The 21,909-nt window shown below is 48.7% G+C and overlaps 2 protein-coding genes across 5 annotated transcripts in view; one reads left to right on the plus strand and one right to left on the minus strand.

Annotated features, from left to right (window-relative positions):
- The window catches only part of LRRN2 (leucine rich repeat neuronal 2), a 97,667-nt gene extending 80,838 nt beyond the window's left edge, over positions 1 to 16,829 (plus strand). For both annotated transcript variants that reach the window (XM_043533582.1, XM_007065116.3), the window contains exon 2: positions 11,056 to 16,829. In XM_043533582.1, the coding sequence (XP_043389517.1) occupies positions 11,328 to 13,502 (2,175 nt within the window). In that variant the 5' untranslated portion in view covers positions 11,056 to 11,327 and the 3' untranslated portion in view covers positions 13,503 to 16,829. The remainder of the gene's footprint in view (positions 1 to 11,055) is intronic.
- Positions 963 to 21,909, minus strand: part of MDM4 (MDM4 regulator of p53) — a 92,406-nt gene continuing 71,459 nt past the window's right edge. The window contains exon 12 of one of the 3 annotated variants that reach the window (XM_043533587.1): positions 963 to 1,657. In XM_043533587.1, the coding sequence (XP_043389522.1) occupies positions 1,515 to 1,657 (143 nt within the window). In that variant the 3' untranslated portion in view covers positions 963 to 1,514. Of the gene's footprint in view, positions 1,658 to 6,873; positions 6,987 to 21,909 lie in introns of those variants that run through there. The other 2 variants (XM_037885391.2, XM_043533589.1) reach the window with 2 other exon arrangements.

Below are 21,909 nucleotides of genomic sequence, written 5' to 3' on the forward strand. Positions count from 1 at the left end.
ACAGTGACCATGCCACATCATCTGCCACTACTGCCTTGCTGCGATCCAAGCCTGAGGGACGCTAACGTCCGGTGAGAGGGAGCGGGAGGAGCGGAGCGGAGCCCAGTGCCACGGGAAGAGAACGTTCACCTTCTATTCTAATAGGACCTGTCATCTGCCATGCGGACGTCACTCCTCTCAGCGCAGAAATGCCGGCAGCTCCTAGCCGTGCCACGACCAGCAGCGCCCAGTCTGGCAGTGCAGAGGGGGCAGCGAAGGAGAATCTGCAAGGGGAGCTGGAGATAATGGGTGGGATTTTGAAACCCTACAGAGACCAAGCCAGTCCGGCCCAGCCATTGCTGGTGCAACTGCCTGGACCCACGCCACAACCTTTAACCAAGCTCCCTGGGAAGTGCTGCCTAGAATCAATGCTGCCCCAGTACGGTGGGGCGGAGGCAGCCCTTCTGCTTTGCTCTGTCACAGGGAGGTGGGGACCCTAGCAGGTTTACAGATGATAATAAACAAGTGTTTATCCGATCAATTTAGGGCGGGCGAGAGAGCAAGGCCATGAATCCCCATGGCCTAATGCTTTATAGTCTACAGAGACAGCTTTCGCTAGAGCTTTACCAAGACCACCTTCTCCACGGCACTCAACAAAGGGGAGAAATATGGCCTCAAGTGGTTAACAATCCCTCACATGTTTGGGCTTTAAAGACCAGGGACAAGTGGGAGAACAATGGGAGAAAGAGCTGCCTATGGTCCTATGCTGTGGACTCTTAATGTCCCCCTCCACGCATTCAAATAGGAAGACAGCACAGGGGAGGAGAAAGAAAGTCAGAAAAAAAGAAAATGCACTTGCAATCCATATGCACAGTGTGTGTTGCATCCTGCTCTCCTGGCTGGGCAACATAACAAGATGAGTTTCAGAGTAGCAGCCTTGTTAGTCTGTATTCGCAAAAAGAAAAGGAGTACTTGTGGCACCTTAGAGACTAACCAATTTATTTGAGCATAAGCTTTCGTGAGCTACAGCTCACTTCATCGGATGCATTCAGTGGAAAATACAGTGGGGAGATTTATATACACACAGAACATGAAACAATGGGTGTTACCATACACACTGTAACCAGAGTGATCACTTAAGGTGAGCTGTTATCATCCAGAGTTCCTGGTAAAGTGTTAAACACTTTGACAATCATCTCACTAGATAAACAGGCATGCCACTAAAGAGCTTAACAACACTGTTAGTGTGACCACTTGCTCTCACCTGCTGTGTCTGACGAAAGCATGTTGCAGAGTTAAGAAGAAATTACACCCCCATGTTAGGTCTCATCCTAATCTCTACTAGTTAGAAAATGATTTAAATCCTGAAGCATGAGGTTTAATATGCAAAATGTAATACTCCAGACGAAGTTTTAGCATTCACTGTAATAACCCTATATATTTTTGTTATCCATATAAACAGCCAATCTCTTTTTTGACTCTGGCTAAATTCTTGACCTCCATGACACCCTGTGGCAATGAGTTTGACAGTCTAATTACATGCCATGTGAAAAATAATTTAAAAAAATAAATAATCTAACATCAGGTACTGAGCCGGAAATGGTCTCAACAGAAAGGCTTTTGACGCCATAGGCCGGAAGCTGAAGCGAGGTGCTTTTCCTGGGTCCCTTTTCACGACCTTGAAGAAATAAAATAGTTCTTCAATATTATTATAGTAAAGAGGAAAGAATTCTAGAGTATTTTCAATGGCCTGAGCAATTTACAGCAGCAGAAGTGCCCATGGGTTTTAAATGAAAAATGAGGGTCCATAAGGAAAGATGTAAAAATCAATACAGCCTTCTCCTCCTTTAATGCTGCTTTTGTGGGAGACAGCTGAAAAGCTGATGCCCTCGCAGCAGACAAGCAGGGTCAGTTCTGGTGCAGAGACCAGAGTGAGTCAATGCAGAATAAACTTTGCTTGGAAGACTTTTATAGGGAGAGTTGAGGAGCTGTAAACCATGGCAGCCTTTGGAGAAACCTCCCTTCTTGCTCCTGTTTGCTTTGTTTTCTGGAGCGTGAGGTTTTCTGAGATGCGGAAAAGCCACAGGAATGGGTATGATTTGTTTTGTAACACTGTGTTGGTCAAATTGAAGACAGGGGCAGTAGGTTTGTATAATTTTTGGTGGTGTCCAGGATGGGTCCGTGTCCTGCCCCCCCCCCCCACACCCCACCTTGTAAGCTGATAAATATTTTTTAAAATAATCTAAAAATGGACTGGAAACAATAAGCGTTTAACAGTTTCCCTATATTACACAATGTGGGGGGATGAGGGCTCTGGCTGGAGGTGAGGGCTCTGGGGTGGGGATGAGGGGATTGAGGTGTGGGAGGAGGCTCAGGGCTAGGGCAGACGGTTGGGGTGTGGGGGGTGAGGGCTCTGGCTGGGGTGGGGGATGAGGGGTTTGGGGTGTGGGAGGGGCTCAGGGCTAGGGCAGAGGGTTGGGGTGTGGGGGGGTGAGGGCTCTGGCTGGGGATGAGGGGTTTGGGATGTGGGAGGGGCTCAGGGCTACGGCAGAGGGTTGGGGTGTGGCGGTGAGGGCTGTGGGGTTCACATTGCAGAAGGGGGCTCAGGTCTGGGGCTGAGAGTTGGGGTGCAGTCAAGCTGTCCTGGGGCTGGGGCCAGAGAGGAGGACTCCAAGTCCCCCCAGCCCCATCCCCCCCCAGCAGCACACTCACCAGGCACCATCACTGCATGTGCTCCTTGGGGCCAGGCCCCTCTCAGGTCCAGGAAGCCCCCTTGCCTCTCCTGTGGTGGGTGCCGGGGGGGAGAGGGGGGGAGCTGCCACCCTGTGTGCGCCTCCTCCCTCTGCAGACAGCGGCTGCGCTGCCACCTCAGCCTGCTGCCGGCGTCGCTCCCTTTGGTAGCCAGCAGCGGCCGGCGAGGGAGCGCAGCGCAGAGTGGGAGGGCAGCCACCCGCAGCCCAGGGCGGAGGCAGGGACGCTCCAGGGGAGGCACACGGGGGTAGCAGGTGGGGCTGGGGGACACTCTGGGGGAGGCATGTGGAGTGGCAGGCGGGGCCGGGGGAGAGACCCAGCCCCGGACATTGGTGGAGCCAGGCCCCCGGACCCTAAATTTGCTGGAGCATGGGCACCACGGGCCCCATATAACTCGCCGCCCCTGATCAAAGACCGAGGTTGGTTTTGGTTCTGGGTCCTGTTTTCTCTGAAACCACAAAATATGGAGGAAAAGGAGATGGTCAGATTGTTACAGATAGCACCCACAATGCATTAGCTGCTGCGTACATGTAACAACCCTCATCTTGGCTGTCATCAAGGCCTGAGCCCAGGATTCCCAGAGATAAAGCATGCGTCTCTCCAGCTTGAGCTAAAGAACTACGGGCTTGTCTACATGAGAAGGTTGCACTGATAGCCCTTGCACTGGATTTTCTAAACTGATGCAAACCCATGAGTGGCTTATATCAGTTTAGTTAAGATTGGAAACTGTTTGTATTTCTCTTTTAATGAGAAAAGAGCCACATTATTTTGACGAAAAACCCCAACATTCGTTAGTCCAGAAGATGAACGGGGACTAGAGCAAGATGCAGGGGCCAGGATCACATCCAGCACAGAGCGGGTTAATAATTGTCCTGCTCCTACACAGGAACATTGGATAACCACTGAAAAACCCAGTTAGAGCTTCTGACTAGAGGGAGAATGGGCCACACCTGGGATCGCTTCGGAGCAACCAGTCAGATGCCTTTAAAAAGAGACGCCTCCCAGCAGCTGGAGCTTAGGGACTGTGGTTAGTAGTAGGGGTAGCTGAGAACTGTTGATACAGGGGCTAGTGAAATGGCGTTGCTTTAGTTTAGCTACAACTCTCTTTCATCCCCACATTGCCTCAAGATGAAATAGGTGTTTTTCTTTCGCTTTCTGAGCAGGGCCAATGCTTTCCATCAGAGGCTCTCACAAAAATTCTCCCCTTCTTCGCTTGGGGTAGCTCCAGGGCAAAGAGAAGCGAGGTGCTGTGCTTGATTCCTTTGTTTCCCCCCTTCCAACACACGCGCTTTCTCAGGCAACCAAGAGAGGCGGAAAAGGAGCGGATGTGACAGGGCTTTGCAGGGAGTGCTCCTGAAAACAATAGCTGGCACGTGCGGATGGTCTAGAGTAGAGTATCTCCTTGATACGATGGTGGTGAGCATGATGTAAGAACTGACAGAATAGGAAATACAGGCGGCTGGACCCCTCTTTGGTGTCAGTGTCAGCGGGGCTCTGGGCAGGTGCAGGAGTCTGCAAAGAGAAGCTCACTGCAGGATTGGGGGCCGTGGTTAAATTAAAAGAGTGAAGGGGTGGGTCCCGCTCCTCCCAGGGAAATGTTATTGAAAAACTCTCGACGCTTGGTGTAGTCAGTCCATTCTAGAGGCAGATATGTCTTCTCTTCAGTAGAATCTCTGACAGTCCTGGGGCAAAGTCATCTCTGTCTGGGATCCCAGTGGGGCATGGGGGTTGAGCTCTATTAGAGATGGGGAAATCATATCAGGCCTCTTTTCCATTCCTGGACAGAAAAATGAGTCTCCTAGAACATGGCATTTCTCCAGACAAATCCTGAGGGAAGCCCTCTCGGCACAGCTGAACTCTTGTAGGAGGAGTTGGTGGGGATGTCTCTTACATCCAAAGAAATCTCATATGGACAGCTTCCCTGCAAAGAAGCTAAACTCTGTAGCAATCAAACCTTCAAAATGACATCTATCACTCATTGTTGTTCATCCTCTGCCTACCACTCGTTATTAGTGATTCCCTGTCTGTCACTCATCATTAGCACCAACACAGCATATGGCCTGGTCAATTCATGTTATGGATTTAGCAATTTGACTTAATGGAGAAGCTAAAGAAAAGAGGTGCTTAGAAAAGGGACCGGGGACTAATCCATGGCTGGTGAACTCTTTTGAGATTGGTTTCTGTTTCGTAGCACTCTTTCGTTATTATTTATTTATATTATAGACTCATAGGACTGGAAGGGACCTCGAGAGGTCATCTAGTCCAGTCCCCTGCACTCATGGCAGGACTAAGTATTATCTAGGCCATTAGTGACAGGGGTTTGTCTAACCTGCTCTTAAAAATCTCCAATGCTGGAGATTTCACAACCTCCCTAGGCAATTTATTCCAGTGCTTATTCAAGGCACTATGGTAGCACCTAGAGGCCCCATCCAGGATCAAAGCCCCATTGTGCTAGGTTCTGTATATACACTGAGTGAGAGATAGTCCTTGCCCCAAACACTGGCTTTACAGACCACCACAGTTTGCCTGAGCTATCTAGTATGCCTAATTTTTAGGTACTTAAAATATGTGGCACGGTATGTCACACAATGTACTTTCCATGCAAGCGGTGATGTAGCAATGACAAGAGAACAGCGTTCCCAAAGCTCCCCAGTGGTAGTTCTGGTACTTGGTAGTGCAGGAGGTATCTGGTGGAGACATCCACATGCCAACTCCTTAGCAGCAAGTTGGGAATCTGTGTTTGGAGAGTGAGAAACACATGGCATTGTGATTGCTCGCAGCAAACTTAAAGGCCTAGGGTTTCCTTTTTTAAGAAAAAGTTCCCCTTGGGTACATGATGAGAAGGATAAGAGCAGTGAAGGTGTAGGAGATCCTACTTGCCTCCAGAGTTTGGGAATAGAAGAGGAAAGTAAGGACTGATTGTAAGACCTACGTACGGTTTTAATAATTTCATAAGGTGCTTTGGCACATGGTACGAATGCACAGATAGATCAGGCCTGACCCAATGCCCACTGAAGTCAACACTGGATCAAGCCCATAACAAAGGTGTCAGTTTGTACGGAGACAGGGAGATACAATAATATACCACAATGGCATTTCAAACCCTGTGAAAACAGGCACATCTTGCAATCATGTGAGTGAGTTTTAGAGAAGCCCATGCCCAACTCCCCCCAGATCTGAACCGCTCTCCATCGCCCAAAGTGTGAAGGGGTGGGTTACAGAAACCAGATCTGGATCCAGATTGTACATCTCCTGCCCTTCTATGCTGTATTTCCTAAATGGTTGCTTACAGCTTTCATGCATGCACGGTGTTATTTGATAAGAACGTACTAGTTTGTTCTACAAAGGTTTCTATACACTGCTCATCATCGTAGTACCTGATAACTGGGGGAAATAATAGGAGTTGAAAATATAGTCAAATCCCTTGTCATCTGCTTGCATGAACACCTGAGCCCCTTAGGAGGTCAGGAACCTGGAATGTCCCTGCTACTCGGACACTGTCTTCCCTTTATTCCTTTCTAGTGTTTGTGTCTGTCAGGCATCTCCGCAGTCACATCTTACCTACTCTCTTAGTACGTTAATACTCTGACAAAGAATAGTACAGAGTCCTGCTGTAGCCACTGGCTCACAGCCAGAGCTCTCCATTCCCACAGCAGCTACCTGCAGGAAAATCAATGGCAAGGAGTGAGTAGCCTAAATAACCAAGTGGAGAGCCCAGGCCCCAGGAGACGGGGAATAGAAAGGCTGTGAGGTCTCACCTTCTAAGGATTTGCAGGGCATATGCAGCTGTCACACTCCCGCCGGCTAAGGAAACAATGAAAGGCTGGTGGTGCAGAAGAATGCCCGGTTTGGCTGTCCCACCTATTGCAGAGGAAAGTTCAATTCCCTGTAGTGTGGGAACGGTCAGATGCAAGCTCCTTACAGACTAATGCTTCTCAAACTGGAGCCTGTGAAGCACTGACATGCAATGGAGCGCTACCCCTCCACTGGGTCGCTGTAGGCTGGTGCAGGACACTCAACGGTTCCCATGTTTCTTTGAGCAACTTGACTCAAAAGTGCAAACCCCTCTCTTCACCCTACTTTCTCTGTTTGGGGTTTTTCTTGGGTGTAAATCCAACCGTGACCCAATTTGCAGGGGACACCAAAACTGGTGGAAGGTTAGGTGGCCCCCCCAGAAAGGTACCTTGCTCTAGGTTTGTAACATGGTCTCAGGTTGGAGTCAGCATCCTGTACAGAATATGATCTGGACATCCCGGCTGTAGGAACAATTCTACCATGTAACGATATTTTGCATCTTTCATCCAAGGACCTCAAAGCATTTTGAATTTACTATTTCTATGAATCTCTTTTTCCTTTATCTTGGTACTTAGGTAACCCCATTACTGTCATATCTGAGCGCCTCCCAGATGTTAGATTTATCCTCACAGCATCCTCACATGGGAGGGAAGAATCATTACCCCATTTCACAGTGATGAGACGTAAAGAAGGGAAAGAATTTGCCCAGTGTCTGGGGAAGGGAGTCTGTGGCCGCTGGGAGCTGAATGCAGATCTCCCCAGCCCCAGCTCTGTGCCTTGGGGTACATCTACACAGCAAAAAGACCCTTGGCAGTGAGTCTCAGAACCCAGCGGGCTCATGCAGCGGGGCTAACAATGGCAGTGCAGATGTTCAGCCTGAATCCCACGCTCCAAGATCATCCCCCATCACTGGGTTTCAGAGCCTGGGCTCCAGCCCAGCAGGAACGTTTACATGGCTATTTTCAGCCCCGTAGCACAAGCCCGGGTCAGTTGACCCTGCTCTGAGACTTGCTGCCTTGGTTTGTTTTATTTTTGCTGTGTAGACGAACCCTTAGCCACCAGATCATCCTCCCTTCTCTCATTCCCCTTTTCTGCTTCTCTCCTCTGGCTTTCCCTTTCCCATTTGCTAGAAGAGCTGTGGAGAGCACTGTGAGAACAGGGCTAGTCCCTGTCAACCCTCCTGCTGCTCATCTTCCCCATTCCCTGTCATGCCATACTGCTCAATACTCACTGACATACCTGTCTCCGCTTGGGCCCTGGACCCAACCTCCCTGTAAACAGACTGCAGGAGCGGAGTGAGGCTCTGGCAGGCTGTCAGGTACAGCAGCTTGTAAAAATCCATCTGGCTCAGAGCTGCACCTCCGAGGCGCTAATGAACTCTGCCTTACCGAGCGAACGGCACATCAGTTGAGGAGGTGAAGCTGACAGATGACATGGGCAAAAATCTCCTCCAAACCCAAAGCCCAAGATATCTCACCCTGCACAGACGATGCCTTCAGAAAAGACTGCCACTGGCATGAGGTTCCTGGCACCACCAGATGCCGTTCCCCTGTTTGGTATTGGGAGCACATAGCATGGTTCTGTGTATAGATTGGGGAGCCAGAGAGAGTCACAGAGTCGGTCTGTGTCCAGCAGCCTCAATAACGTATTCATTACAAGCAAGCTGGGGCTTTAAGAAAACCACCAAACATCGCAAGACTTGGCAGCACTGCAGAGGGTCCAAACAAACCCCGCCCTGTGAGCAAGAGGAGGTGGTGCCAGGGTCCACCAAACCCAAACCAGGTCTTGATGGAAACCTGCAGGCCAAAAAGACAGGGGAACATGGGTCAAACCCCAGCTCCAGTGCCGTCTTGGCCTCTGTGCTCACAGCAGACTCACTCTGCATGGGGTGGAAATAGGAGTCAGCGTTGGGTGGAGCATTCCTTCCTCTTGGCTGTGAGTAAAGAAAATTGTCTGGGGACCAGAGGTAGAGCCCGGAGCCCCAAGGCTTTGCCCGAGATGATCTGTACTGGGGATGCATCTTCAAGGCAAAGACAGCAGAACTCCATGTGCAACCTGCACTAAGAGTATGGGCCTTTGGGCTCTGGCTATTCCACACAAGAGATCGAAGAGCTACTACTGCTCCCAGCTCACAGGCTTGGCATTTTAGCTCCAGTGGTCGAGACTCTTAGATTTTAAGGTCCTAGATTCACCCCCATTTCCCCACGATATTTAGAACAGGAAATAGCTGGCATGTCGTAGACCACCACTGCCCCGTAACAGATAGCAAACATTGACTCTTTCATGGCAACCGACCATCACAACGTGGCTCACCCACATTCTCCCTTTCCATGGGAGAGCCTTAGGGAGCCCAAGAATAATCACAGCAGTGCTGTAGAGATGCGGGTGGGTAGTTGATGGGAAACAAGGCTTTTCAAAGGAAAATATGTCTCTCTGCACCAGGAGGAGTGTTTGATTAAAATGTCCCTGGTGCTACCCTCCACATTAGTTGCATTCTTCTAATGGAGTATCTGAAGGTTTGCCTGCAGCCTGTACTCTGAAAAGTTTGTGTACATTGGAGGCATATACCCTAATCTTCCCCCTCGCAAAAGAGGCGACTGCTGTGATAATATTTAGGCTTCTGATTTTTTCCCTAAAGGGAGAGAGAATGAACAAAAGAATCTCTTGATCACTCTCTGTGGAGATTCTTCTACCTTTGGTTTCATGCCAGTAGACTTTTTTGCTGTGATCAAGAATTCAGTCCCTCGTAGAATCATAGAATATCAGGGTTGGAAGGGACCTCAGGAGGTCATCTAGTCCAACCCCCTGCTCAAAGCAGGACCAATCCCCAACTAAATCATCCCAGCCAGGGCTTTGTCAAGCCTGACCTTAAAAATATCTAAGGAAGGAGATTCCACCAACTCCCTAAGTAACACATTCCAGTGTTTCACCACCCTCCTAGTGAAAAAGTTTTTCCTAATATCCAACCTAAACCTGCCCCACTGCAACTTGAGACCATTACTCCTTGTTCTGTCATCAGCTACCACTGAGAACAGTCTAGAGCCATCCTCTTTGGAACCCCCTTTCAGGTAGTTGAAAGCAGCTATTAAATCCCCCCTCATTCTTCTCTTCCGCAGACTAAACAATCCCAGTTCCCTCAGCCTCTCCTCATAAGTCATGTGTTCCAGTCCCCTAATCATTTTTGTTGCCCTCCGCTGGACTCTCTCCAATTTTTCCACATCCTTCTTGTAGTGTGGGTCCCAAAACTGGACACAGTACTCCAGATGAGGCCTCACCACTGTTGAATAGAGGGGAACGATCACGTTCCTCAATCTGCTGTCAATGCCCCTACGTATACATCCCAAAATGCCATTGGCCTTCTTCCCCGTGTGGCTCCCCAATACCTGATTCCATCCCTATGGTCACCCATCGCTTTCATGTGGCTCCCAGCTTATTCCTCAGCTGTGGTATTAGGGACTGTGCCTTTAAGGGCTGAGCTTCCCAGACAGGGTCTGGGCAGGGCGCTGGGCAGCTCTTGTTACGCACAGCCGGCTGGTACTGGGCACAGAGTAAAGCAGAGCTTTTGCAAACACCTTAAGCATGGAGTGATCACTGAATACCACCAAAGACACATTGATTCTTTCAACCCCTTGTAAAAACCTGCACGAACCATGCCACACATAGGAATTGCCAGACTGGATCAGATCCGGGGCCTATCTAGCCCAATATCTTGTCTCTGGCAGTAGCCAGTACCAGCTGCTTCAGAGAAAAATGCCAGAAATCCTTTAGGATGATGGGATAACTAGCGCGCAGGGGATGTTAATTCCTGGCCCCATTAGATGGTTTATGCCTTGAAGCTTGGGGGTTAATATCCCTTCCAAAATTCTTGGATTATTTTACTAATATAACACACTCACAATTTGCCCTAATTGGAGACACTGATTCTGAGATCCCTTGGCTTCATTTTAATCCCTTAGTTCTGCGCAGAGATGGGCCCGGGATGGGAACATTCATAGCTAGGTTTAAAGGTTCACAAAGTTCAGGAGGCATGGAGATCCAGAGGCTTGGTTCATTCTGGGAGTCAGGCACCAAGTCTGGAACAGGATCTGGAAGACCAGAGGATGCTGGGTTCCGAGGTCTTGGTTTGACCTCTCTCTAGTTTTCACTTGAGCCAGATAAAGAAATGGGTTATTGTTATTTATATTACAGTAGAATCTAGAGGCCTCTGAGAGCACGGCCCCGTTGTGCAAGGTGCTGTACATTCAGACAGTAAGAGACAATCCCTGCCCCAGGGAGTTCACAACCTAAATAGACAGACAAAGGATGGGAGAAAGGAAACATTATCAGCCCCATTTTATAGCTGGTAAGGCACAGAGTGATTAAATAACTTGTCACACAAGGAGTCTGTAGCTGAAGCCAGAGCTCCTGACCACAAGACCAACACTCCTCTCATTACTGCTGGTGCTGGATTAATCTATATTGCTCTGTCTTGCTTTGTTTGCCACTTGTGCACTTCTCCTCTAATGTGACCTGTTCCTTGGGCTCTTTCAGGAACGACTTTGAGAGGAAACCTCAAAAATGCAGCAGAGTGAAAAAATAAATCACTTTGGGAGGAAGAAAAGGAGAAATTCCGATTAAAGGAGCAAGCTCCACCCAGCACATTATGACCTCTTCTACAGGGAAGGCCGAGCTGTACAGCCTTCAACAGGAACAATAACGCTGCTGGGAACACCCGTGAATGGTGGAAGAGGCTTGGGGCAGGGGTTTTCTGTGTGGGGGGCGGTCCTATTTCCACCTCTCTTTCTCCCCGTGCCAAGTTCTGGATGTGCCCTGTGAAAGTTTTTGCCCTGGAAGGAAGTTGGTCTTGCCAGTTGAAAATGAGACACTTTCAAATGAACTTGCTTCTCATCTGTGTGGCAACTGCCACAGCCATCCCCATAGTGCCCTGGAAGGTGAAATGCCCACTGCAGTGTGTGTGTCAGATCAGACCCTGGTACACACCCAGGTCTGTGTACAGGGAGGCCGCTACCGTGGACTGCAATGACTTGCTCATCTCCACAGTGCCCGAGCGCTTGCCAGAGGGGACACAGACCCTGCTTTTACAAAGCAACCACATCGCCAGGGTGGACCAGAGTGAGCTGGACTATCTGAAAAACTTGACAGAGCTCGACCTGTCACAGAACAGCTTCTCCGACATCTGGGACTTCAGTCTGAAGAACATGCCCCAGATGCTGAGCCTCCACCTTGAAGAGAACCAGCTGGCCGAGTTGTCCGATAACAGCTTCTCTGGCCTGGCCAACCTCCAGGAGCTGTATCTGAACCACAACCAGCTGCGTAGGATTTCCCCACGGGCCTTTTCAGGTCTCAGTAACCTCCTTCGGCTCCACCTCAACTCTAATCTCTTGAGGACAGTTGACAGCCGCTGGTTCCAGGTGCTCCCCAACCTGGAGATCCTCATGATCGGAGGCAACAAGGTGGATGCTATCTTGGATATGAACTTCAGGCCTCTGTTAAACCTGAGGAGCTTGGTTCTGGCTGGGATGAACCTGAGGGAGATTTCAGATTTTGCCCTGGAAGGGCTGAGAAGCCTGGAGAGTCTGTCTTTCTACGACAACAAGCTGGTGAATGTCCCCAAGCGGGCACTGCAGCAAGTCCCTGGCCTTAAGTTCCTGGATCTGAACAAAAACCCTTTGCAGAGGATCAGGCAAAGTGACTTCACGAATATGCTACACCTCAAGGAGCTGGGACTTAACAACATGGAGGAGCTGGTTTCCATAGACAAGTTTGCCTTGATCAACCTCCCCGAGCTGACCAAACTGGACGTGACCAACAATCCCAAGCTGTCTTTCATCCACCCCAGAGCTTTCCATCACCTGCCCCAAATGGAGACCCTGATGCTCAACAACAACGCCCTAAGTGCCTTGCATAAGCAGACGGTAGAGTCCCTGCCCAACCTACAGGAGATCAGCATCCACAGCAACCCTATCCGCTGTGACTGCGTCATCCGCTGGGTCAACAGCACCGAGAACCATATCCGCTTCATCGAGCCCCAGTCCACGCTGTGCGCTGATCCCCCAGACCTGAAGAGGAGGCACATCCGGGATGTCCCCTTCCGGGAAATGACTGACCGGTGCCTGCCTCTCATCTCCACCAAGAGTTTCCCCTCCCACTTGGAGGTGGCAGACAGTGAGAACATCTCACTACATTGTAGGGCCCTGGCGGAACCGGAACCAGAGATCTACTGGGTCACACCGTCTGGGGTCAAGCTGATCCCTTACTTGGAGGACGGGAGGTACAAGGTGCACCCTGAAGGGACGCTGGAAATTCACAAGATAACTGCACAGGAGGCCGGGCTCTATACCTGCGTGGCCCATAACCTCATCGGTGCCGACACCAAGAGTGTCAGCCTGATGGTCAACAGCTCCTTCCCTCTCAGCGTCGACAACCTGGAGCTCCTGGTGAAGGAAGTCCAGGCTTACCATATCCTTGTCACCTGGAAGCCCCACCTCAACACGGTCTCCTCCAATCTCACCTGGTCCAGCTTCTCCTTCAGCTCCAGTTTGGATGTGACCAACATGGCCAGGATCCCTGCGGGCACCCACCTGTATAACATCACCCGGCTCCACCAGGGCACAGAGTACTGGGCCTGCCTTCATGTGGCCTTCCTAAACTTGCAGTCCAAGGTGGCCTGTGTGAATGCCAGGACTAAAGAGGCTGGCTATGGCTACCGGTACCTGGAGAGCAGGCAGAGTGTCTTGACAGTGCTGGCCCTCTGCATCTTACTGCTCTCAGCCATCCTGGTTGGCCACTATGGCTTTGGTTCCTACAGGCCGCAGCCTGGGAGCCCTGGGAAGCTGCTCCTGCACTGCCTGCCATGGAACCCAGGCTCCTCTTCAGTGCGCGTGGTCTACCCTCCTTTCGTCAAACACTGGGATCAAGGGAGGCCTGGGGAGAAGCTCCTAGCCGTGGAGGTGCAAGCAACGCCGCTGGACTCTTGAAGGTCGACTCTTTGGAGGGGCGTGGAGTTGTGGTGGCGGTTTCGGGGGTCGGGGAGAAGGCAAGTGAAACTATTTTTTGCCAAAAATAAAAAGAAGACTTGACTGACAAACAAAGCAGCGTGGCAAGTGGAGAGGGACATGGCCAACATCCAGGCCTTGCGGTGCCCCTCTGCCCCCATGCCCCACCCAAATCACCCATCAACATTTGGCCAAACAGATTGTTTCTCTTACAGACAACCTGCTGTTACTGGGGGAAAGGTTCTTGAGTGAATCTTCAGCACAGACAGGGACAATGAAAGGCAATGCCCAGAGCAGAGAGCACGAGCAAGAACAGCCATACTGTAGAACCACAGATGAAACCAAGCCCCCAGCAGCCCAGCTGTTAGTCTGCTATCTGGGTGGTCCCTGTCTTAGAAATACACAAAGGCCTTTCCCTTTGGGACTTTTTTTGTGTGTACAGCCATAGGTAACCACAACTCAAACCTGCCAGCCCCCTTATTCGCTCACCCACAACCACCTCAAGGAACAGAGTGGGGAGGGGGGGAAGATGACAGTTGGGCTAAGAAAACAAGGATGCTGCTGTATCTCTTAACTGGCTAGTGACGTCTTCGTGACTCCGGCTGGATTCTGCCGTGAAAAGCCGATTGGATCCCATAATCCCAGAGCTTGATTTCAAGGCTATTTTGTAAACTTTTGTGGATAATGTTACAAAAAAAAAAAAGAGGAAATTCTTGCTTTTCTGTTTTTGTAAAAAAAAAAGAAACAAAAAACCTTTGTACACTGGTCTATAGCGTGAAGGGTTCGTGCTAGAAAAACATTGTTGCAGAGACAAAGGGGGGAGCGGGGAGGTGTGGAAAGGTGAAATCTTTGATGTGACAGAGGTTCCAGGAACAGAGTGTCTTACTTCCAAATAGCTGCACTTTGCTCTCTGCACATGTCCCACTGCATAACTTGAAACATCCCAGGAGATGAAAGTGAGAAGAGGCTTTATGGGTGCGAGGGGAATAAATATTCTGGTCTCCAATGCTGTCATCACCTCTCTTTCTCTGATAAGCAATTAAAATTGCAAATGAAACATACCGGTGGACAGCATGAGTCTCTCCCCCTGCCCCTTCTGTTTCTAATTATGCCAAACCAAGGGATGATGCTGTCTGTAGAATTTCAAATCAGTGAGCTTGGGAGAGTCAGCTTCCCTTTGCTAGTGGTGTATGGATGTTTTTATTTTAAAAACTCATTTGTTTACTTTTAAATTTCTAAGAAGCCTTTAATTGGGTGGGAGGGGGAACCACATGGAAAGAGAAAGGAAGGACAGGTGAGTTGGCTGAGGGAGAAAGAGATGGATAGCTAGAAAGAGAGTGATAGAAAGAAGCCACCAGAAAAGGGTCAGTGTAAATACATGACAAAACAATTTTGCCGCCAGGAAGTATAATGTTCATGGTTATGACCGTTGCTTTATCTTTCAAAATCTGGGCAAGATGGTGGTTGTAAGGAGACAGAAGACAAATGAGTTGGCTATCTGAGATCTGAGACCAGCGCCGATGGTGCCCTGGTGTACTGAGAGTTCCAGGTTAAAAGGCATGGGGAGATGAGGAGCAATTTTAACGAGACACATGCATGGGCTGATCCGATGCGCCCTCATCACCATCTCCGTAATGACCTGCCATCATCCGTGCTCTGACAGCAGCAAATTCAGGTAGGACCAAAGCCTTTTGAAATCCATGGGTTGTGGAGCAGGCCCTAAGACCAGTCACTCCACATAATACTCCCTGCTCCACATAATGCTCCCCATCCACTGTGGGGCACATGGTGCCCATTGCAAACATTAAGAAAAGCTCTACCATAATCATGTACAGTTTTTTGACATGGTACAATGGTATAGAGAGAAAAATCTCCATCTAGATCTAGCAGATGTGTATCCACATAAAAAAATCGCTGCATAATTTGGCATGGTTGGCAACCTTTTCTTAGGAAAAGGCCAGGTCTGGAATAGCAGGGAATGCTGGAGGTCAAGAGCAGGGCGCACTGGCAGAATAGTGTGTGTGTGAGAACCCTGCACTAATAACAGCAAGCTACAGGTCAGGACTGAAGGCATCAAAAGAGCTTTGCAGAGGAAAGTTGCCTAGCCCCTGGCGGTGCTATAGCCGTCTCTTGCTAGGATAATAATTCCCTTTCTTTCCTCCAGAACCAAATCTGTTCCCTCAATTATAAGGGACAGTGCCAGAGGGAAAATTTCAGCCAGGTTAGCTGTAATCACCTGAAACAAAACGTGATGTACCAGCAAATAAACAAGACCCAGAGACCAAAGTGTACACAGCTAAGCTTTGCTAGAGCGTCTGTAAACATAATCATGCCTTCCCCCCCTTTGGGAGGGGCTCTGAGTTGATCAGAGAGAAGAAATAAAACAAAGATGAAGAGAGATTCCCCTCCTGGTTCTTCTGAGCCCAGCCTAGGGATAATGGCAGACAGATACCTTTTGCATTGGGGAGGGGAGGAGTGGGGGGGGGTGTCTGAGAGAGGCTTTAATTAAAAATTTAAATGGCCTGGGATGTGAAGTCCCAGCCTCTACAGTTTGCTAGCCCTGTTGAGGTGAACAGCAAGGAGAGCAATGAAAAGAAGCCACTATGAGTGTGTGTGTGTCTTGTTCTCTTTCACTCACACACACAGCTGACCCCTCTACTCCGCAAGCACCATCGGTGACGGTCGATTTTGGGGGATGCACAACCATTGCTGAGTAAGCCCTGGCTAATTTGCATGGACATCTTCATGAATGTTAAGATGCACAAATCAATGAGGGCACCGTGCCCTGCTTGCCTTGATAAAGGAGCAGACATTGCTTGTTCCTGCAGGTTCACCAGCAACACATGTCAGCAGCCCTTCCAGCTCTGTCCTTGCCCTGCAGTTACAGGGAGGCTGTTGGATGCCTTAAGCCACCTGTTTAAAGCCATCCCTGCTTTAGAATACCCTGATATTCTGTTCTCTCTCTCCCCCCAACCCCCTCATTCACAGGAAAGAAGCCACTCAAATGGAGCTGTCAAGACACTACCATCATCTCTTGATGCAAAACCCATCACCCCGTAACTGGCGCTAACTGGCCACCTTAGCAGAGACACCAAGGATTGACTGGGCCATAGAGCCTGAACTTTCCTCTCAAGTCCAGAGGAGGTTGCTCCAGGCTGGGGATGAGGTGTGTTGGTGAAGTAGGCAGGGGGAGCTTGCACTCTTCATGGTTGCTGAACTATTCCTTGGATAAACAGCAGCTGGAAAATGACTCCCCTTTAAAAAATGGACATGCCGCTCTCCCAGTCAGAACTTGGGAGAAACGCACAAGAAAATGGCACATCCTCCCCAAAGCAAGACAGCCCACCTACAGACCTGTCTGATGTTGTGCTGCAACGCAATGTCCTTAACACTTAAAGCTAGAAGGACTATTTGACACGGTGGAAGAACACTGAAGAAATTATGCGATTGATGCAGCCTGTTTAGACAACTTCAAGTGTGGGATTCCATGGCCCAGTCCTCTGTGACCTGTCTAACCTCAGACCTCTACTCTTCCGTGCAGAGTTGGGCTCCAACCCCACATCCCAGTACCTCTCCCCTGCCCTGAACTCTGGAGGGTTTCAAATCCAGATGGGAGGTTTACAGTTTGACTCTGTCTCTGCTTTAAAGTTAGGAGTTTTGTTTCCTGGATCCTCATTCCCAGCTGGGACTGGCAATGTGGTTCTGCTTCAAACATCAGAATAAAAGATTGTCCCCACCAGGCGTACAAACATAACAATTACTGAGTCCCTGTCCCAGCTGGGAGCAGTGAGCAGGTGCCTTCAGTGCGATGCCAGAATAACTCATCCCAGGCAAAGCACGCCCCTGCTCCCTGGGCTGACACCACTGCATGGAGGTTGCCTCTTACTGGCTGAAATAAAAATGCCGAAAAAGTAGAAAACAGTTTAATTCCCAAAACCAGGGAAAGAGCCTGCGAGCTTGTCCGGACTGGATGAAACTGGAGCTTGCACATCTCACCTGGGAATTGCAAGGCCTGGTTAACATTGGAATGTTAGCCACCAGGGCAAAGGGCTACCCCCGGCAACATTGACACCAGGGCAAATCACACTGGAACACTTCCGTGCTCTAGGGCGAGGTCAGCACTTAAAACTTTTGCTACTATAGCAATGTCAGCTAGGGGTGTGGTTATTTTTATGACATTTCTATGCTGGCAAAAGCCCTAGTGTAGACACGGTTATACTGGGGACAAAAAATGGTTTTGCCTGTATAGCTAATTTAGTTTGGGAACTGGGTGCATTATATTGGCAAAAGCACTCGTTGGCTGGTATAAACTTGGTCTACACTAGGAGGGATTTTCTGGTCTAGTGGTACTGGTATAACTATACCAGCAAACATTTCCTAGTGTAGACTAGGCCTAGGGCTTTGACAAGGCTATTAAATCTAAAGACGGATGCATGATAATTCCCTATGGAGCAGAAGCTTTCGCTGCAGCCTTCTCTGATCCATTATTCCATATGATAGTTCTTACCAGCCACAATTCAGCCAACCAGCACTAATCAGCAAAGTACTTAATCACTGTGCTTGGGACCCATTGAAGATTTGCCATTATCTTCAATGGGACAGGCTGAAAGCTAAGTATGTGCTTAAGTACTTTGCTGAATGGAAGCCACTCTGGAGATTCTATAGGATCCCAAGTGCCTTCGATGGAACTACTCACGTATGTAAAGTCAAGTATTTGGAGGGTCGGGGCCTAACTATCCTTTCTCTTCTGCCTTTCTTTACACTGGGGAAATTTACAAAAAAATCCCCACTGGTTTAGCTGGATCAGTGTGAGATCAGTTGGGAATATTAGCCTGTAAATTTCCCAGGAGTAGGCATGTCTTTGATTTAATTCCATTCCTCCCAGTTATATAAAAAGCTCCCTTATTAATCAGTCACGGGGCCATATTTTCATCTCTCTCCATTTGAGATGATCTTGTTCCTACGCGTGGCAGAAATGTAGCTAACCCTCAAGCAAAACAAACACACAGCCCTTTTAAAGGCTGTAATTTTGTAGGTGTAGGGAAAGGACATCTGTGCTCATTACTATCATTACTGCTAATGTTACACTGGGACCGGAGGTGAGGTTTCAACAGCTGCTTGGTTTGTTTATTTTAACCTACAACTAATTCCTGCAGGCAAAAGATTCTACTTGTTTATTTCTTCTTCTATTTTCTCAGTTGCCTTCAGCTGACTTTGGGAATCACAGTGATACTTACAGAGCTTCAGAATATAATTAATACAAAAATACACCACTCTGATTGCCAGCACTGACACATTGAATTGTTCTCTCCTTTATGGATGCTTCCTTTTCCCCACTCCTGTCTGCTCTGGTATCACAACTGTACTAGCTAAAACCCAGCTGTGCTGGCTACAGCTGCATTTAATCAGTAGTTAGAGCAGGGCACTGGGAGTTGGGAAGCCTGAGTTCTGTTCTTGACTACCACTGACTCACTTCCTGACCTTGGGCAAGTCACTTAGCCCCACATTTTCAAAAGCGGCTGCTGATTTGGTGGGCCTCGGTCATTTGGCAGCCCAAACTGAGAGTATTTGGGGTTGATTTGCAGAAATGCTGACCTGCCATGGCTCGGCGCCTATGAAAATCACATCCTAGGGTCAAAATTTTCAAAAGAGCTCAGCAGCCATCGAGCCCTGAGCTCTTACGAAAAGCTGGCCCCTTACAGAATTTTGGTGCCTGAGCTCTTTGGATAATCTGGTCCCAGGGGTTTCCAGGTGGGCCCCCAAAATGAATGGGCACTTCAGAAAACGATGACCTCTGCTTCTCTGTGCCTCAATTCCAGCCTCTCTGAAGTGGGGACAATGATACTAACCCCTCCCTTCTAAAATGCTTTGAGATCCTCATCTGAAGAGCACTGTGTGGAATACACTATTTATTATTGTGATGATGGTCTGATTCTCATAGTTTCCATAACCAGTGATTTTTTTCCCTGACCATCATGCTAGCTAAATAGTACCATGGACCCTGTCTATCCTGGTCGTACAACCAAATTCAGCAACCGTGCTTAAATATAGGGTTTCTTTCTTATAGGGTTTGACCAGCCAATGCGGAGAGAGCCAAACTATATTAGTATAGAATGGTTCAGCTAGTCACATAGACTGGAACAAATTGATAACAGCTGACCTAGTCCTGTACCCTGCCTCCTATGGAACTTTAAGGGGCCAATTCTTCATCTGCTCTGGGATCTTTACTCTGACAAAGGCCACGGCTAAATGTTAAAGAGGAAACTATTAAACCCCACAACATTCATTTCATGGTGAAGAATGGTATGATTGGGAAGGAGATGGGATTACTTCCTGACCTCTAGCTGGTAATGTGTTCTCTGCAGCCATACCCCTGCCTAATTTTTACCCTAGCTAATGTAACTGTAGAAGATATTCATCCCGCAGTGAAATTCACTCCTGTGCAGAGGGTCAGCCTGAAACCTTTGCACCACTTAAGCCCTCTTTTGAAGGGCTTACGTGCCTTGTACTAATTTCTGTGCACAAAGGTAAATTTCACCTTAAATGTCCAGTCTCTTTTTTGCAGCTTGTTTGCTTCAGTAACATCACACACAGATACACACATGGCTGCTACTTCCACTGACTGTTTTTACCTTGCTTCCAAATGCATTTTCCTTTTGCCTGCTTGTAATGTGTTCCTTTCTGAAATGACAGAGTGGCTTATTGTTCTTGTATACGCTGATGACATAAACAAGGGCACCAGCCTGCCTTGCTCTCCCCTGTTCATTCTGCATAGCTCTCTGCCATTCTCTCTCCTCCCTTTCAAAGCAAACAGTCCCGGTCTTTCTGACTGATGCAAGAGGCGACAGCCTGATTACAAGGGAGAAGCATCTATTTAAATACAGAGATCTCTATGATTGGAATGGGAAAACATACAAATGCAACGGGGTTTGGGTAAAGCACTATTATCTCTGCAGCAATTCTGGAGCATGGCACTAGCGCCACCATTCCAAATGTTTTTCAGAGGAGCAGCATTTTAGCCCTAAGTAACGTAATCGCTTATCATGTGAGCAGGCTGTGCACGCTCTGTGGACGCCCTTTCGCCTTCCTGCTCTATCAGTTCTGCCCCCCTTTCCTTGCTCTGCTAATGCACCTCAGTTCCCACCTGCAGCCCCATCTTCTATTCTAGTCGTCATTCCCCCACACTGCCTGCTGATGCTCCTCATTCCTGACCTGCAACACATACTAGTTCCAGCCCTGGGCTTCCATCCTGGAAACCCACTGAGCTCACCCCAGTAAACCCACTCCAGGGTCTGATGGAGTCAAAACTCACACACGCTGAGCTTGGCAGGGGAGCCTGAGAAAATTCTTTCCAACTAGTCTATGCACAAGAGAGAACAGAATAAGCCGAACTCTCTGAACTGGCCATAAAAATGACCCAGCTCTGCCTACACAAATCATTGCCTGGAAGGTGCCACAGTGATAATATTACTAATCAGGAAGGACTAGTCCAAGAATGAACGTTGCTCTGTGAATTACAACAGCTGCAAAGTTTTATAGGGCCTCGTGATTGGGACTTATGGGTTCCCATCCCTTCGGAGGCTGGATCGTGCAAATGAAACAGTTGTGCAGATGTATGAGGGGTAATTTTTTGACTGCCAGGAATAAGTCACCTCAGGATGTCCTCTCATGGAGAGAAAGAAAAATGGCTTTTCATTGATAGGCTCCCCTGGTATTCCTCACCTTCCTTTGAAAAGCCCATTGGCTTCTGAGCTAACACAGCAGGATTGCCTAGATAGGAATGCCAGATCAAAACCCCTTGGATCTTGGGGGTAATTAGGGTGACCAGATGTCCCGATTTTATAGGGACAGTACTGATATTTGGGGCTTTGTCTTATATAGGCGCCTATCACCCCCCAACCTTTGTCCTGATTTTTCACACTTGCCGTCTGGTCACCCTAGGGGTAGTTCAGACCTCAGCTTTGTGGCTTGGTCCCAGACCCTATAACACGATCCAAACTGGAACATTAGCTCTTCTACCTCCTTCCCGCCTCCGCCTCTTGCAAACTTCAGATCTGGATTTGGAGTCAAGCTCTGCGGTGAGGGCATTCAAACACCGAAGGGAATGCTGGCAACTTTCCAAAGTGCCCCAAACATACATAAAAATGCACTGGAAAGAAATGCAATTGAAAAGAAATGCACACAGCCCTAATAGTTGCTTGCACTTGTCTCTTGCCTCTGACTCAGTGAATATAAATAGCGTGGATTTACCAGCAGTATAATCCTGCCCTTGATCAGCTTTGTCCTTGTCACCCTGAGGTTACTGGGAGACTATTTTAGGACTTTATTGGCCACACTTTGGGCATATATGCCCCTCTGCCTCAAATCAGCTTTTTATCCCCAGCTACAG

The sequence above is a fragment of the Chelonia mydas genome, chromosome 21, assembly GCF_015237465.2.
Source record: "Chelonia mydas isolate rCheMyd1 chromosome 21, rCheMyd1.pri.v2, whole genome shotgun sequence".
Lineage (NCBI taxonomy): Eukaryota > Metazoa > Chordata > Testudines > Cheloniidae > Chelonia > Chelonia mydas.